We start from the raw sequence: 13,293 nt of genomic DNA, 5'->3' as shown, positions 1-13,293 counted from the left end.
TTGGCTATGTTGCAGTTGCAGCAAAAAGGACCAGAGTCTAAACTCTACCACTTACTACCCAAGTGTCAGAAGCCACTTCCTCTGATGGGAATGTGGCAATACAAGGCAGCTGGTGTGAGAGGGTGGCAGCCCACAGAAATTGGGTTCTCCATATACTTTCTAGTCTCCTGTTTTAAGTGTGAACTATTTTCTTGGTTTTGACAAATTTCTATGCCTGTCCCTGCCACCTTGATAATTCATTCTGAGTTTGACCCTGTTTTCTAGTTAAGTCCTTGGGGCCATAGCAAGTACCACTGGCTGTGTTCCAGGGGATCTGGCTTTTGTGTTTACCCATTGTCACCACTCTTGGTCCCCCCTTGGGCTCTGCCATCCTAGCAGTCATTGGAACTTGGTTTAGACCAAACTCCTACTCATCCTTCAGGTGCCAGGTCACAGGTCTTTGTCATGGGGAGGACTTCCTTGACAGCCAAGATAGTTTCAGGCCTTCCTGATGTATGCCCTCAGACTTTCCTGTATTTTATCTTCAAGGTACTTATCACAATTTATAATTATTTTTGTCATCTGTTCTGCTCACCTTGTATCTTCAACACCTGGGACAGTACCTGACATACAGTAGGAGTTCAATAAATGTATTGAGTAAACAGGAACAAATGAAGCTTGTGATGTGGCCTCCCACCTCTTTTAGGTTACAATTGTCTATGACCTCACGCTAGTTACAAAACTTATCTGAGTCTCAGTTTATGCATGTAAAGTAGGGTTAATATTGTTCTATCTACCCCACCTTTTGGGGTGTACATGGAGCCGTTGCTTAGTGAATGTAGAATGAGTGATTCAACATGTCATCTCTGTGATAAGAGACACCTATATTTTAACAAGAATTTCTTTCACCTAAGAGATGAGAGAAATTAAGTACCCAGGCAAGAAGAATTTTGTTTATTGAATGGAAAATAAAATTCAGGATACCTTTGCCCAGGGGTCCATTATTTCTCTTCTGCTTACAGCTTAATACTAGATATTTTTTAAAAGGGAGTAGGAGTTTTTTTTTTGCATGGATTTGGGCCTGGTAATGATGGACTTTTCTAATTCCTAAGAGGTTTGTGTATGTCATAGATTTTAAGTTTGGTCCACCAAGAATCAGATTTTAGATTGCTTGTATCTTAAAAACTTGTAAGAAAGCAGCAGTGGTGAATGTGAATCTGATACCAAAGACAGCTCTGTAAAGCTAACATCCCCATCAGTTGGTACAGCTGATTGGTCTTCTGAAATAATGGTAGGATAAGATCGTGACCTTGGAGTGATGGCAAAATTGTTTTCAGCCTAACAATTCCTTGTATTAAAAAACTCACAGTCTGACATAGCTTAGCCTATTTCTGCTTTTCCACCATCAGTGCAGTGAGGATACCTTGCATATAAATTGCAAGTGCTACCCAGTTTCTCCTTTTCTTGCTCATCTCTTCTTCACCACGTCCACCCACTTCTGGAATTTCTCCCACCCAACATTTCCTTAGGGATACAGAATACAGAGAAGGGAAAAGATGCAGGAAGGGTCCAAATGTAACCAGAGTTATATATTTTATTTGAGCCTCATCTCTTTAGAGAAGGGTAAACAGATTAAAGGAGGAAGTTAGAGATGGTTGTGGACAATATACCCCAGAGGTGTGGGGTATGCAAAGAGGGAAATCTTTCACTAGAATATCTGCTGAAGGTGAAATGAGGTAAGCCTACATAGGGAATTCGGAGATAATTCTTGGTGTTTAGTATTGTGATCTGGGAGTGAGATCCCAGTGCTGAGCAAGCAAGAGGCCTGCAGATGGAGGAGTCCCAAAACAAGTATTGTTAGTTTGTAACTAGTGTAGGTCTTCTGACCCAGTGAACCCATTTGGGTTAGGAGGATTTGCCCAGGGAATCTGACTCCTTATTCCCAGTTCATTTCCTAAGGATCTGCGGTTTTATTGCCCTTGGGTGAATATGAATTCTTAGGTAGATTCCTCCTCTCCAATGACTGTGTCCTAGGCTGATCCTGAGTTGGGGACCTGGGAGGCATAGACTGATAGAGAGGCCAGTACTGCTGCCGAGGATAAGTGTGAGCCTTTGGTCTGGGTTTGGACTTAGATTCAGGATCGAGCTCCAGTTCAGACTCTACCTCTGGTTCGGGCTCTAGCTCAGCCTCCATCTCACGATCCAGGTCTAGCTCTAGGTCCAGCCCAGGCTCTTGTTCTGACTCCAGTGGGGGCTCCATCTCCATGTCTAGCTCCGACTCCTCCTCTGTTATTGGTTCCTGAAACATGCTGTAGTCTGAATTTATGTTTTTGGAGACATCTGGAAGATGGTCTGACACTCCATTCTAAAATACACACAATTGGATGGGTTAAAATTTCCAATTAAATTTAACTTTTGAACAGTCAAGGAATTTCAGAATACAATAGGACTTATGATACATGAAATCATGAGTTCCTGGCAAAGTAGAAAATATTTCTGACTCACATCTGCTTTTCAACTTTGCACCTTCCAGTTCCTTGTTTACTCCCTATTCTTTAGGCTAAATTCTGATTTGTTTGGCTTTCCTAGCTAGCCTGGATTTCATGGTCAATCATTAAAGCAGCAGTGGTCTTGGCAGCAATCTGAAACATCTTGTCTTCTTGATCTTACTTGTCTTTCCAACCCCCAGTGTAATTTTGGTAGGGCATGTAAGGCCCTTTGTGACCTTGCCTCTTGCCATCTGCTTTAGCTTTACCCACATCTATAGTCTCCACCCTTTGTCTAGCCTTAAAGATAACCAAAGATGTCTGACTTCTGCTTACCTTTGCTCATGCTGCCCCCTGTGTCTGCCTTGTCCTTCTCCACCTTGTCCACATACACTTATTCACTGTTCCAAATTCAGATCAAAGATGACCAACCAGGATCAGAGCTTCCTTTGTGTTCTAACTATATACCTCACACACACCTCTATCACCGTGCCAATAATGTATTGCCTTATTTATTTACAAATCTGTATCCCCTATTAGACTCTAAGCTCCTTGAGGTAAGGCAGTTCCTGGTTTTTGATAACCCCAATACCAGGCACTGAGCCGGCCCTATAGCAGATGCCCCACAGGCTTGATGAATTAGTTTTGCAGAAGCATTCCATAGAATTAACAACTTTCACCTCAACTGAAACAATTTTTTCTCTTGCAACATATGACAGCTTTTGCTTTTCCTCTTTACTTCCTGACTGCTTCTTTCTGGTCTATTTGTTATCTCCTCTACTTCTTTTGGACTTCTAAATGTTGGCAAGCCGCAGGGCTTGATCCTGGGACCTTTCCTTCTGCACCTATGCTCCTTCCATTAGGCAATTTCATTTAGGCCCATAATTTTCATTATTATATATGTGCCAATGACTTTTTGGTTATAACCCTTCCTCTGATCTGCTCGTTCATATACCCATTTCCATTCTGACATCTCCACTTGAACATTTAACAGGCATCTTGAATTTAATACATTCAAAGTAGAATTTGCTCCTCTCTTAAGTTCCCTAGTTTAGATGCCAGAAAAAATTTGGCATATTCAATACCAAGTCTTAATATAAGTCCTGATAAGGATGTTAGTAGACTAGAAAAATGCTTTTTAAAAACAGAGTAAATATAATGTCTATCTTAAGCCAACTGTTACCACTATCCTTAATAGAGATACATAGAAGTTTTTCTCATAAAATTCAGGAGTAAGACAAGACAGCTCATTATTACTTACGTTGTTCTAGGAGATCTAGCTATTGCCATAATATATGATACTGAAATAAGAATTTTGACAATTGGAAAATAAGGTATTTATATTATTTGTAGAAAATATTTTTCTATCTAGAAAACTCAAGAGAATTAACAATGAGACCTCTAATAAAAGGTCTAATAAAAGGATACACAGAAGTGGCCAAATAATTTTATACAAGTGAATAGTTTCCTATAGGCTAGCAATTGCCTGGTAGAAAATATATTGAAAAAGAATGTTCATTTAAAAAATCAGTAAAAGTATAAAACAAGGTTTAAAGTACTTAGAATTTGTCTGCATAAAGAAAATCACAAAACCTTACTCTGAATGCAACATTTAAGAAGACTGAATAAATGTGAAGACAGTCCATGTTCCTAGATAGGAAAAACAAACACTGTAAAGGTATCAACTGTCAAATTATTTCATATTTTTAACGCAATTCTAATGAGAATTCTAATGGGATTCTCTTTGCGGGGAGGATGGGGTGCTGATAAAAGATTTAAAGTCTGGAAGACTAAATTGGTGAGAATGACTTAGCAGATTTTGAAATAGAGCACTGGTGACACATGACTTCTTAAGCAAATGCTAAATGTATTACAAAGCTGTATTGAAGCTATACTCAACAATGAAAACACTAAGCTGGAAATAGACTTTAGTTTTCATAAGAATATTTTATAAAAATAGCATTTCTAATCAGTGGAGGAACGACAGCTTATCCAATGGATGAGTTAGCTCAGAATGGTTAGCTGTACAGAAAAAAAAAAGATTACTCTTTAACACCACACTGAAATGCATTCTAACTAGATTAAAGAGTATAACATATAAACACTTAAAACATAAAAATCTAGAAGAAAATATAAACGATTAATTTACTTCCTAAGTGAGATGATGTCCTAAATAAAAGGCAAATGGAAAATAAGGTTAATATAAGAAAGACAATGTAATATGTAAGGCAAATCTGCCAAGTATATTATAATTATAAAATAGAGAAAATTCCACTTATAGTAAAGGCAGAATACGTAATTCAGACCTCCTACTGAGGACAGCCACAAGAGCTGGATAAAATATTTTAAAACTTCTGCTTGAAGAAACTACAAAGCTAACAAACATCATGAAGAACTACCAGGCCAAGATTTGGAAGAGGTGAAAATCAACAGAGGTGAGTCTGGCATTTGGGACAGTTTTGTAGAAGGTTTTTGATGATCTTGAAGTGACACATATATATGGAGCAGTACTTTTGACAACTTTAAGGGCTTAAGAGTTGCCAAAGTTGCTTTCCAAGGTCTGCTGAAGGAGGGGCTGTGGCATGCCTTCCCGCAGAGAGGTTGGGCTGTGGGTCATCTGGAAGGCCTAGAACACCTCAAGTCCTAAAATCAGATCAGTTATCCTGGATTGCTAGTGCCTCCAGGTACTTAGCAAAACAAATTCTTTCCAGAAGAAAATTATTATCCTGGGCCTCAAATTATTTTTACAAACACTTTCTAAATATAATGTCTGGCACAAACCCAAAGATTACCATGCACACTGGACTTTGATAGTGAAAGATGGACATTGAATCTCTAAGGTAGTAGTTCTCAAAGTGTGGTTTCTGTACCGGTAGTATTAGTGCTTGTTAGAAGTGGAAACTCTCAAGCTCTACCCCAGACCCAATGAATCAGAAATTCAGAGGATGTGGAGCACAGGGGTCCTGTAGTCTGTTTTAACAGCCTATTTTGGTGATTCTGATGCATACTAAAGTTTGAAAGCCACAGGAGATCTCCACGCATAAGCAGGACAACCTCTTGTCAGAAATGTTAAGAGAATTAATGCTCCAGATGGGGATGAACCTAAGAAACTCCGAGGTTTCTTCCAACTGAAAGGTTTTGTGACTCTATGATTTTTATAGATGGGAGTGGGGTATAGAGCAGAACAGAAAAAATATGTCCATTGAGGAAAAAGTTGTTCAGGATAAGCAGAGGCACATAACCTGTGAGATTTCTCAATAATTAAGGGAAATACATTACTTTAAAAAGAAAATGGGGCACCTGGCTGACTGTAGAGGATGTGACTCTTGATATCTGGGTCATGAATTCAAGCCCCACACTAGGCAGAGAGCTTACTTAAAAGGAAAGAGAGGGGAAAAAGGCCATGTTTTACAAGTTTGGATCTCTTTTACTTTGTAAAGTGTTCAAAAAAGCGACTTCTGGGTGGTTCAGTCATTAAGTGTCTTCCTTCAGCTCAGGTCATGATCCCAGGGTCCTGGGATTGAATCCTGCATTGGGCTCCCTGCTCGGCAGAAAGCCTGCTTCTCCCTCTCCCACTCCCCCTGCTTGTGTTCCCTCTCTCGCTGTATCTCTGTCAAATAAATAAATAAATGAAATCTTTAAAAAATAAATAAATAAATAAAAATACTGAAATAGGCCCAGGTCTTTACTTAGTATTAATAAATGGCTAAAAATTCTGGCTTATAGATCATTCTCCTTTGTGTTTGTCAGGTTGAGTAAATCTTATGTTACTACCAATGTAAATGAGAGCCAAAGTGTTAGACTGGCAGGTCTTTACCTCTGCTAGTTCATCATTCTATTATTCATCCCAAGGGTGGTGTAGGGATGGATTCTAAAGCTATCGCTAGGGGAGATATTTAAAATATTTCATTTAAATCTTTAAATAAAAATAAAAATATTTAAATATTTAAAATATTCAGTAACTGGAATGGCCCTGGCACTAACCAAGCTTGCTATAAAGGGATCCTTGAGACCTCTGCTGGTTGGGTAAAACTCTTCAGCTGGGAAAGGGTCTTGAACGGAGCCCAGATGCCACAGCAGTGGGGGGAACTTGGGACTCAGTTCCAGTGTTATTTACCAACTGTTAAGGGAGCCCTTCAATGTCCCAAAGTCTGGCACAGCCATACTCAAAAACCTTTCCTGGCCATTGTTCATCTCGACTTAATCGGGTGTCTCCCACTGCTCACCCCCCACCGCGACGCCTCACGTCATCCAACCTTGTCTGTTTCTGAGTAGGTTTCCTGTATCACAGTCTCAGATTCGTCCACGCTTAACTCGGATGACTCTGGAAACTTCCTTGACAGGGCAAACAGCACAGCGTCATGGAGAGTGAGGAACAGCTGAGCCTTCGTGATGCCAGCATCAAAGAAATCATTCTTCTCAAATGCCCTGACCACAGAAGCTACAAACCAAACCCGAACACACAGGGTCAGACACCTGGGGAGGAGCGCGCCCAGGGTGCAAACAGCCCTCTCACAGAGTGGATACTCACAGTGACATCCTGAAATGAGTACCAAAATGTTTGCGTTTTGGAAAGCATTGCACATCTGTGGGGAAAGAGGGAGAGGAAAGCAGCGTTAGTGATCTTCACGCTCACGAGGAAAGGGCCTTCGGATTAGCTAAGTTTTAATACCCCTTTGGTCATTCACTTGTCTGGAGTATTTTTACCTCTTCTTTCCAGTTCAGCTCTCTAAACATTTGATGAGTGGACTTCCATATGCCAGGAAATGTCTAAAGTGTTAGAAATACAGAAGAGAATCACACGTTCTCATGTGGGGCAGGGACTGAGAGGGATGTCGCCTATGAGCTCAGGTGGGAAACAGTTCACACCAAGAGATGGTGCTCCTGAGGACAGTGCTAAGACAGACACAGGCACGGGTGTGATGGGAACATACCGGACAGTCCTGAGGAACAGCCAGGTCTTGGTATTATTGTTTAGTGTATGCATGGGACCCCTTCTTCCTGGAATTTGCTGAGCAGAGGAGGAAAAAAACAAAAATGTGCCAAGAGATGGTTAAGTGACATAGTAGAGAATGGAATTCAGGAATCCTGAACCTCGTATTCGGAACTCCTCTGCACAGCCCTTCAGTGCAACCGAAGACGGAAAAGCCCCAAAGGTAAGACACTGAGTATAACTGAATCTGAAAATTGGGTGGAGACAAGAATGTCTTGGATGGGGGAGCCCTTAACATTAACTTCTTCTGAGCCTCTCATTTTATAGATGAGGAAGTGAAGACCCAGTGTAATTTACTAAACTACCTTGGGTCAGATGGATGGAGAACAGTAGCACAGCCAGGATACAGGACACAACCACGGACAGCCAACCAGAGTTCTTTCAGCTCCCAGAAGTTTCCTGTTGCCTCAAGACACAAGAGGAACTGGAATCCCGTAAGAGAGAATCAGAGTTCTTTAGGAATAAGAAAATTTTATAGGATCAGGGTATAAAAGAAGGAAAGTCAACTGAAGGGGTAGATCTCAAGGGAAAAAAAAAAGTGGGCACAGTCAGACCCGGGAAATGAGTGTTTGGGTTGTTTGCACACGAGCCATCACCAACGGGAGCAAGAATGAGACAGGGCTGCAATGGACATAAGGTGGCCAAAAAGCAGATATTGTACTTATAAGACATTAGCAATAAAGCTGATATGGCTAGTTATGGGTCTAAACATTGCATAAGGAGAGGAACCACAACTGTCAGAGAAACCAGAGGAGGAGGAGAGAAGCCAGGACTCAGGGACACAGTTTCTGAAGGAAAAGTCTCCCTGCCCTCTTTACCCAAAGATGCAGGCAAGGTGGAACGAACTGGGGAGATCCTGTAGGTCCTGGACCAGGCAGCCCCAGGCTTGTCATGTCCTCTTACCACATCCTCACAGCTGAGCATCTTTGACAATGTCCACTGCAGAGCTGCAATATTGCAGAAGATTCTCAGTGTTTTTTTTTTTTTTTCTTTTTTTCCTGTAGCATTTAGACCTGTTCTTGAAAAGGTCTGCAGTGAACTCCAAGGATATCCTAAGAGGGACTGGGTGTGTAGCACAGGTGGCCACCTCAGTGGTATTAAAATTACCCACTTTTAAGTTTTGAGAAAGAATATGCCATGCTTAGAGAACCAATCCCAGTTCAATTGAGTGGTTCATTTTCTTTTTAATCTGATTGACCAACACCCCCCTGCCCCGCCTTTTTTTTTTTTTTTTTAACATGTTATTTATTTGTCAGAAAGAGCGATAACATAAGCAGAGAGAGTGGCAGGCAGAGGGAGAGGGAAAGGGAGAAGCAGGCTCTCCGCTGAGCAGGGAGTCTGGTGCGGGGCTCAATCCCGGGACCCTGGGATCATGACCTGAGCCGAAGGCCAACGCTTAGCCTACTGAGCCACCCAGGCACCCCTTACTCTGGTTTACCTTAAATTGTCTTTAGTGGCCAAGTTTCTAGTGGTCCCAGAGGCACATAGCAGCTGATCAGTGGCTGATGGTGTTCAGTCAGGATGCGGGCAGGCACAGCTAGGAGGGGATCCTGGCTCTTGTGAAAGCCTCCTCAGTACTTACCTGTCTTAATGACACCGAAGCCTGTGGATCCACAAAATGGACCATGGAGAAATCCAGGATAATGGTGTGGATACTGGTTAGAAGAGAGCTATCTGAGAATGGGAGGAATGATCTGTTCCTCTCCTGCTTTTCAGCAATGCCAGGCAGTGGCATTGAGCTGTTTCTAGAGGGGTTATTAGAAAGCCAGGCTTGGTCCACGTCCTCATAGTTTTGTCCGGGGTTTCTGTAGGAGGTGGAAGATTGGACGTAAGGCACTTGTTCATCAGACATGGATTGGCTCATGTGCATGCTGTCAAAACGCGAGCAGCGGATCAGGTTAATGGAGGAAGAGTCTTGGTCCTGTTTACTTTCAAATCGTTCTGTGTAGACAACCTGAGACAACAGAATAAGGGGAGGACCATGAAGAGGCTCAGAGAAGGGCGACCCCTATGCCATTCTGTCTACGGACTCACTGCCCTCTCTCGCAGGAAAGCTCCCTGTGGACCAGGAGCTTGGATTTCACTTGGATACCTCATTGTCCCTTTGAGCTCACACCTAAAACTACATGCACCATCATCATTTCCCTCCCAGTTTCCTTCAGTGCACCAGTGACGATTTTATTGTCCTGTGAGCCAGACTTAAAATCATTTTTGCTTTATTCCTTCCCCTCCTCCCTGGGTTCTAATTTGTCTCCAGCACCTCCTAACATATTGTCTGAGGTGTTTCTTCCATTGGTCCCTTTCTCAATGCCTCCATCTTTCCCCAGATTTCCTTAAGAAGATAGAGGTTACTTGAACGGGGCTGTCTTTAACTTTTGCTCCTTTCATCCTAATAGGCTTGGAGTGCCTGCCATAGCTTAAGGACAGTACCAAGCACTGGGAATACAATAGTGTGCAAGGTGTGGAATGCCCTGCTCCGCAGTCACAGGCACCAGGTTCTGCCTGAGGAGAGGGCATGCGCCCATTCAAAGGATAAACGACAACACAGGTAGACAAGAACTATAAGGTACATGGAAAAATTTTTTAAAAAGTTAACTTGCTAGAGTGGTATAGTTGGGGTGATGTTTCTTCGAGGAAAAAACTGCACAAAATAGTATGTGTTGTATAGCAAAAAAAAAAAAAAAGATGTGGATGGCTAATAAATTATAGTTCAATGAAGATGGGAGTTTCTCAAGAGTTGAGAGTTACTGAGGGCAGGCTTTTGGGGGAACAGCGGAAGACGGGCTCAGTGGTGGGGAGATGCAGGTGAACCTTTCACTTCCAGGTGGAAGGAGACCTCTGGGAGCCTCCCTCACTCTCCTTCATCCACTCTACATACTCTTGTCCCTTAAGGACTTTCAAGATCCACTCACACCGTTGCCTGCCTGAATTTCCCAGGCCTATTACTCGGAGGACCCCATACGTATTTCCACCCCAGGGTCCTTGTCCAACCTTATCCACAGGCTGGGAGTCCTCTTTTTCCCCACCTGATCTAAATTCAAATTTCTCTCTCCTGCCTAGCTCAAGTCCATTGCTACCAGGACGTTTGCCTGACTTTTTGAGATCACGCTGATCTCTCTATACCTGATGTCTTATAGTTGTTAAAATCGAAAAACACAATTCAGAACATGACAGTATACTGTATGGAATGGTTGACTGTCTTACTTTATCAATTTTTCCTTAAACATTTTATTTATTTGAGAAAGCACATGCGTGTGTGTGCGCACACGCTACAGAAAGAGAGAGAGAGAGAGAGAGAGAGAGAAATCACAAGCTGGGGGTGGGCAGAGAAGCAGACTCCCTACTGAGCAGGAAGCCCAACATGGGAGTCAATTCTGGAACACTGGGGCTCAATCCTAGGACTCTGGGATCATGACCCAAGCCAAAGGCAGATGCATAACCAACGGAGCCACCCAAGAGTCCTCTACTTCATCGATTTTAAGATGCACCACTACTTTATATGTCAAGAAAAGAAAAACTAGTCACTGCAAATTAAATTGTGACATGCCATCAATTACACAATGAATCCAAATTTCAGAGAAGTGAAAAGAACATATATCTTAGGATGGATAATATACAGTAAAAGCCTTGTTTGTCACATTAATAGAGAGCCATCTACCTAGCGTGACTTAAAATTTCATGTGTTGGGCCCCTGACTGGCTCAGTTAGTAGAACATGTAACTCTTGATCTCAAGGTTGTGAGTTCAAGCCCCACATTGGGTGTAGAAATAACTTAAAAGTAAGATCGCTAAAATAAAGTAAAATTCCATGAATTGCTCCAAAATAATTCTGTGATTTTGAGGGGCTAAACATGGGTGGGAATACAGATGAAACAAAACTGACTATGAGTTGATAAATCTTGAAGAGGATGGTGGGTATATTGAGGCTCGTTATACTTGTCTCTACTTTTGTTTATGTTCAAAATTTTCATGAAAAAAAAAATTTCTAAAAAAGAACAACGTGGATGAACCTTGACAACATTACTCTGAGTGAAGTAAGCCAGTGACAGAAAGACAAATCCTGTATGATTCCACTTAATGAGGAATCTGCAATAGTCAAATTCATAGAGACAGACAGTAGAATAGGGGTAGCCAGGGGCTGGGAGGAGGAGGAAATGGGGAGCTTTTGTATAATGGGGACAGAGCTGCAGTTCTGCAAGATGAAACAAAATCTGCAGATAAGGGCACCTGGGTGGCTCAGTTGGTTTGGCGTCTGCCTTCAGCTCAGGTCATGATCCTGGAGTCCAGGGATCAAGTCCCACATCGGGCTCCCTGCTCAGTGGGGAGGCTGCTTCTCCCTCTGCTTCTGCCCCTCCTGCTGCTTATGCTCTCTCTCTTTGTCAAATACATAAATAAGTAAAATATATTTTAAAAAATCTGTTGATAAAAGGTAGGGATGGTTGCAGAACAAAGTGAATATATTTAATACTATTGAACTCTACACTTCAAAATCAGGAGACCCTGGCACATCCTTGGGAACCCCAGCCACCGCGACTCTGCTGCCCTAGTGGGAATTAGAAACAATCTTTTTTTTTTTTTTTTTTTTTTTAAGAGGGGGGATGAGGAGCAGAGGGAGAAGGAAAAAGAGAATCCCATGTAGGCACCATGCCCAGTACAGAGTCCAACTCAGGGCTCGATCCCACAACCCCAAGATCATGACCTGAGCCAAAGGCAAGAATCGGATGCTTAACCAACTGAGCCACGCAGGCACCTCTTAGAAAACAACTTCTAAGTCACTTGTTTTCAGACATCTAAAGCCAGGCAGGTGAAAGTCAGGAAAACAGGTACAATTAAGGTCTTACTATCAATTTCAATACGCAGAGTGCACTCCCGGTGCAGGGACTCAGCCATCTCCTCCTTCTTACTTAGGTCAAGATCTAAATCTCAAAAGGGGACCTGTGTCTTCATTTCTGAGTAGAAATCTTTGACTTCCAATTACCCCAGAGCCCATCTCAGAGCCGAAATCCCTGAGGGGGTTTCAATTTTCTTTCCTTAGTTCTTCTTTTTAAAGGACTAGTGCACGTCTTTATAAAACGTGGGAGATGTTGTGCAGAAAGGAAGAGGGGCTTCTAACCCTGGGTGATGGCTCCACTTCATCACAGTTGCAGAAACAATGACAAATCTTTTCTTCCTGTGAGCCTTCTTCACTTCGATTAAACAGACGGAACACTTCTTCTTCTTTAAGCGGCACCCTTACCATTTCAACCTGAGAGAAGTAAGAGACGTTGAGGTCAGATGGTGAGTGGGCAAAGAGGAGAGGGGCCCCTGGGGGTGGTGGGGAGAGCCGGTGGAGAAAGGCAGGGGAGGCGGCCATCACCTCTTTCAGCAGCTTGTGCTTTAGGTCATTAACGTTGACAAAAGTGATGGAGTTACAGCACTGGAAGATTTTCACTCCAGGAATGTTTGTGACCTGCGAGACAAATGTCAAATGGAGGGCGATTTCTCTGCTCTTTTATGGAGGAAGAAAAAAAAATCTCTAGAACCCCCTGGAGAATCTGTATTCTTCTTTATGGGAGGCCGGAATTAGCAAGTTCTTTCCTCCCATTTTCACCCCCTGCTCTTCCTGCTTTCTTCTTCCCCCTCCCTTTGCTCCTTTCTTTTTCTTGGCCTCCCTCTCGCTAGAGGACGTGACCCTTAGCTGGCTATTGTACTCTAAGGATCTACCTGCTTATATCACCCGCCTCTGCCTTTTTGCCTCCCTCTCCCCGCCTTGGGAGATGCGTATCTCTAGAACAGCCAATGACAGCAAAGGGATTTTGTAGAAAAACTAAGCAGCAGGACTGGTCTAGTCCATCCT

The 13,293-nt window shown here is 42.5% G+C and overlaps 1 protein-coding gene across 8 annotated transcripts in view; it reads right to left on the bottom strand.

The window, feature by feature from the left end:
* Positions 1 to 1,519: 1,519 nt before the first annotated feature.
* The window catches only part of SLC26A8 (solute carrier family 26 member 8), a 77,766-nt gene continuing 65,992 nt past the window's right edge, over positions 1,520 to 13,293 (bottom strand). For 3 of the 8 annotated variants that reach the window (XM_059178492.1, XM_059178491.1, XM_059178489.1), the window contains 6 exons: positions 12,814 to 12,906; positions 12,571 to 12,702; positions 9,041 to 9,412; positions 6,997 to 7,051; positions 6,722 to 6,906; positions 1,522 to 2,344 (listed from right to left, as the gene is read on the bottom strand). In XM_059178492.1, coding sequence (XP_059034475.1) covers positions 1,934 to 2,344; positions 6,722 to 6,906; positions 6,997 to 7,051; positions 9,041 to 9,412; positions 12,571 to 12,702; positions 12,814 to 12,906 — 1,248 coding nt within the window. In that variant the 3' untranslated portion in view covers positions 1,522 to 1,933. Of the gene's footprint in view, positions 2,345 to 6,721; positions 6,907 to 6,996; positions 7,052 to 9,040; positions 9,413 to 12,570; positions 12,703 to 12,813; positions 12,907 to 13,293 lie in introns of all 8 variants that reach the window. The other 5 variants (XM_059178488.1, XM_059178496.1, XM_059178490.1 and 2 more) reach the window with 3 other exon arrangements.

Source organism: Mustela lutreola, chromosome 6, assembly GCF_030435805.1.
Source record: "Mustela lutreola isolate mMusLut2 chromosome 6, mMusLut2.pri, whole genome shotgun sequence".
Classification (NCBI taxonomy): Eukaryota; Metazoa; Chordata; class Mammalia; order Carnivora; family Mustelidae; genus Mustela; species Mustela lutreola.
The sequence above is the reverse complement of the archived record's forward strand: the minus strand, read 5'-3'. Positions and strand labels throughout refer to the sequence as shown.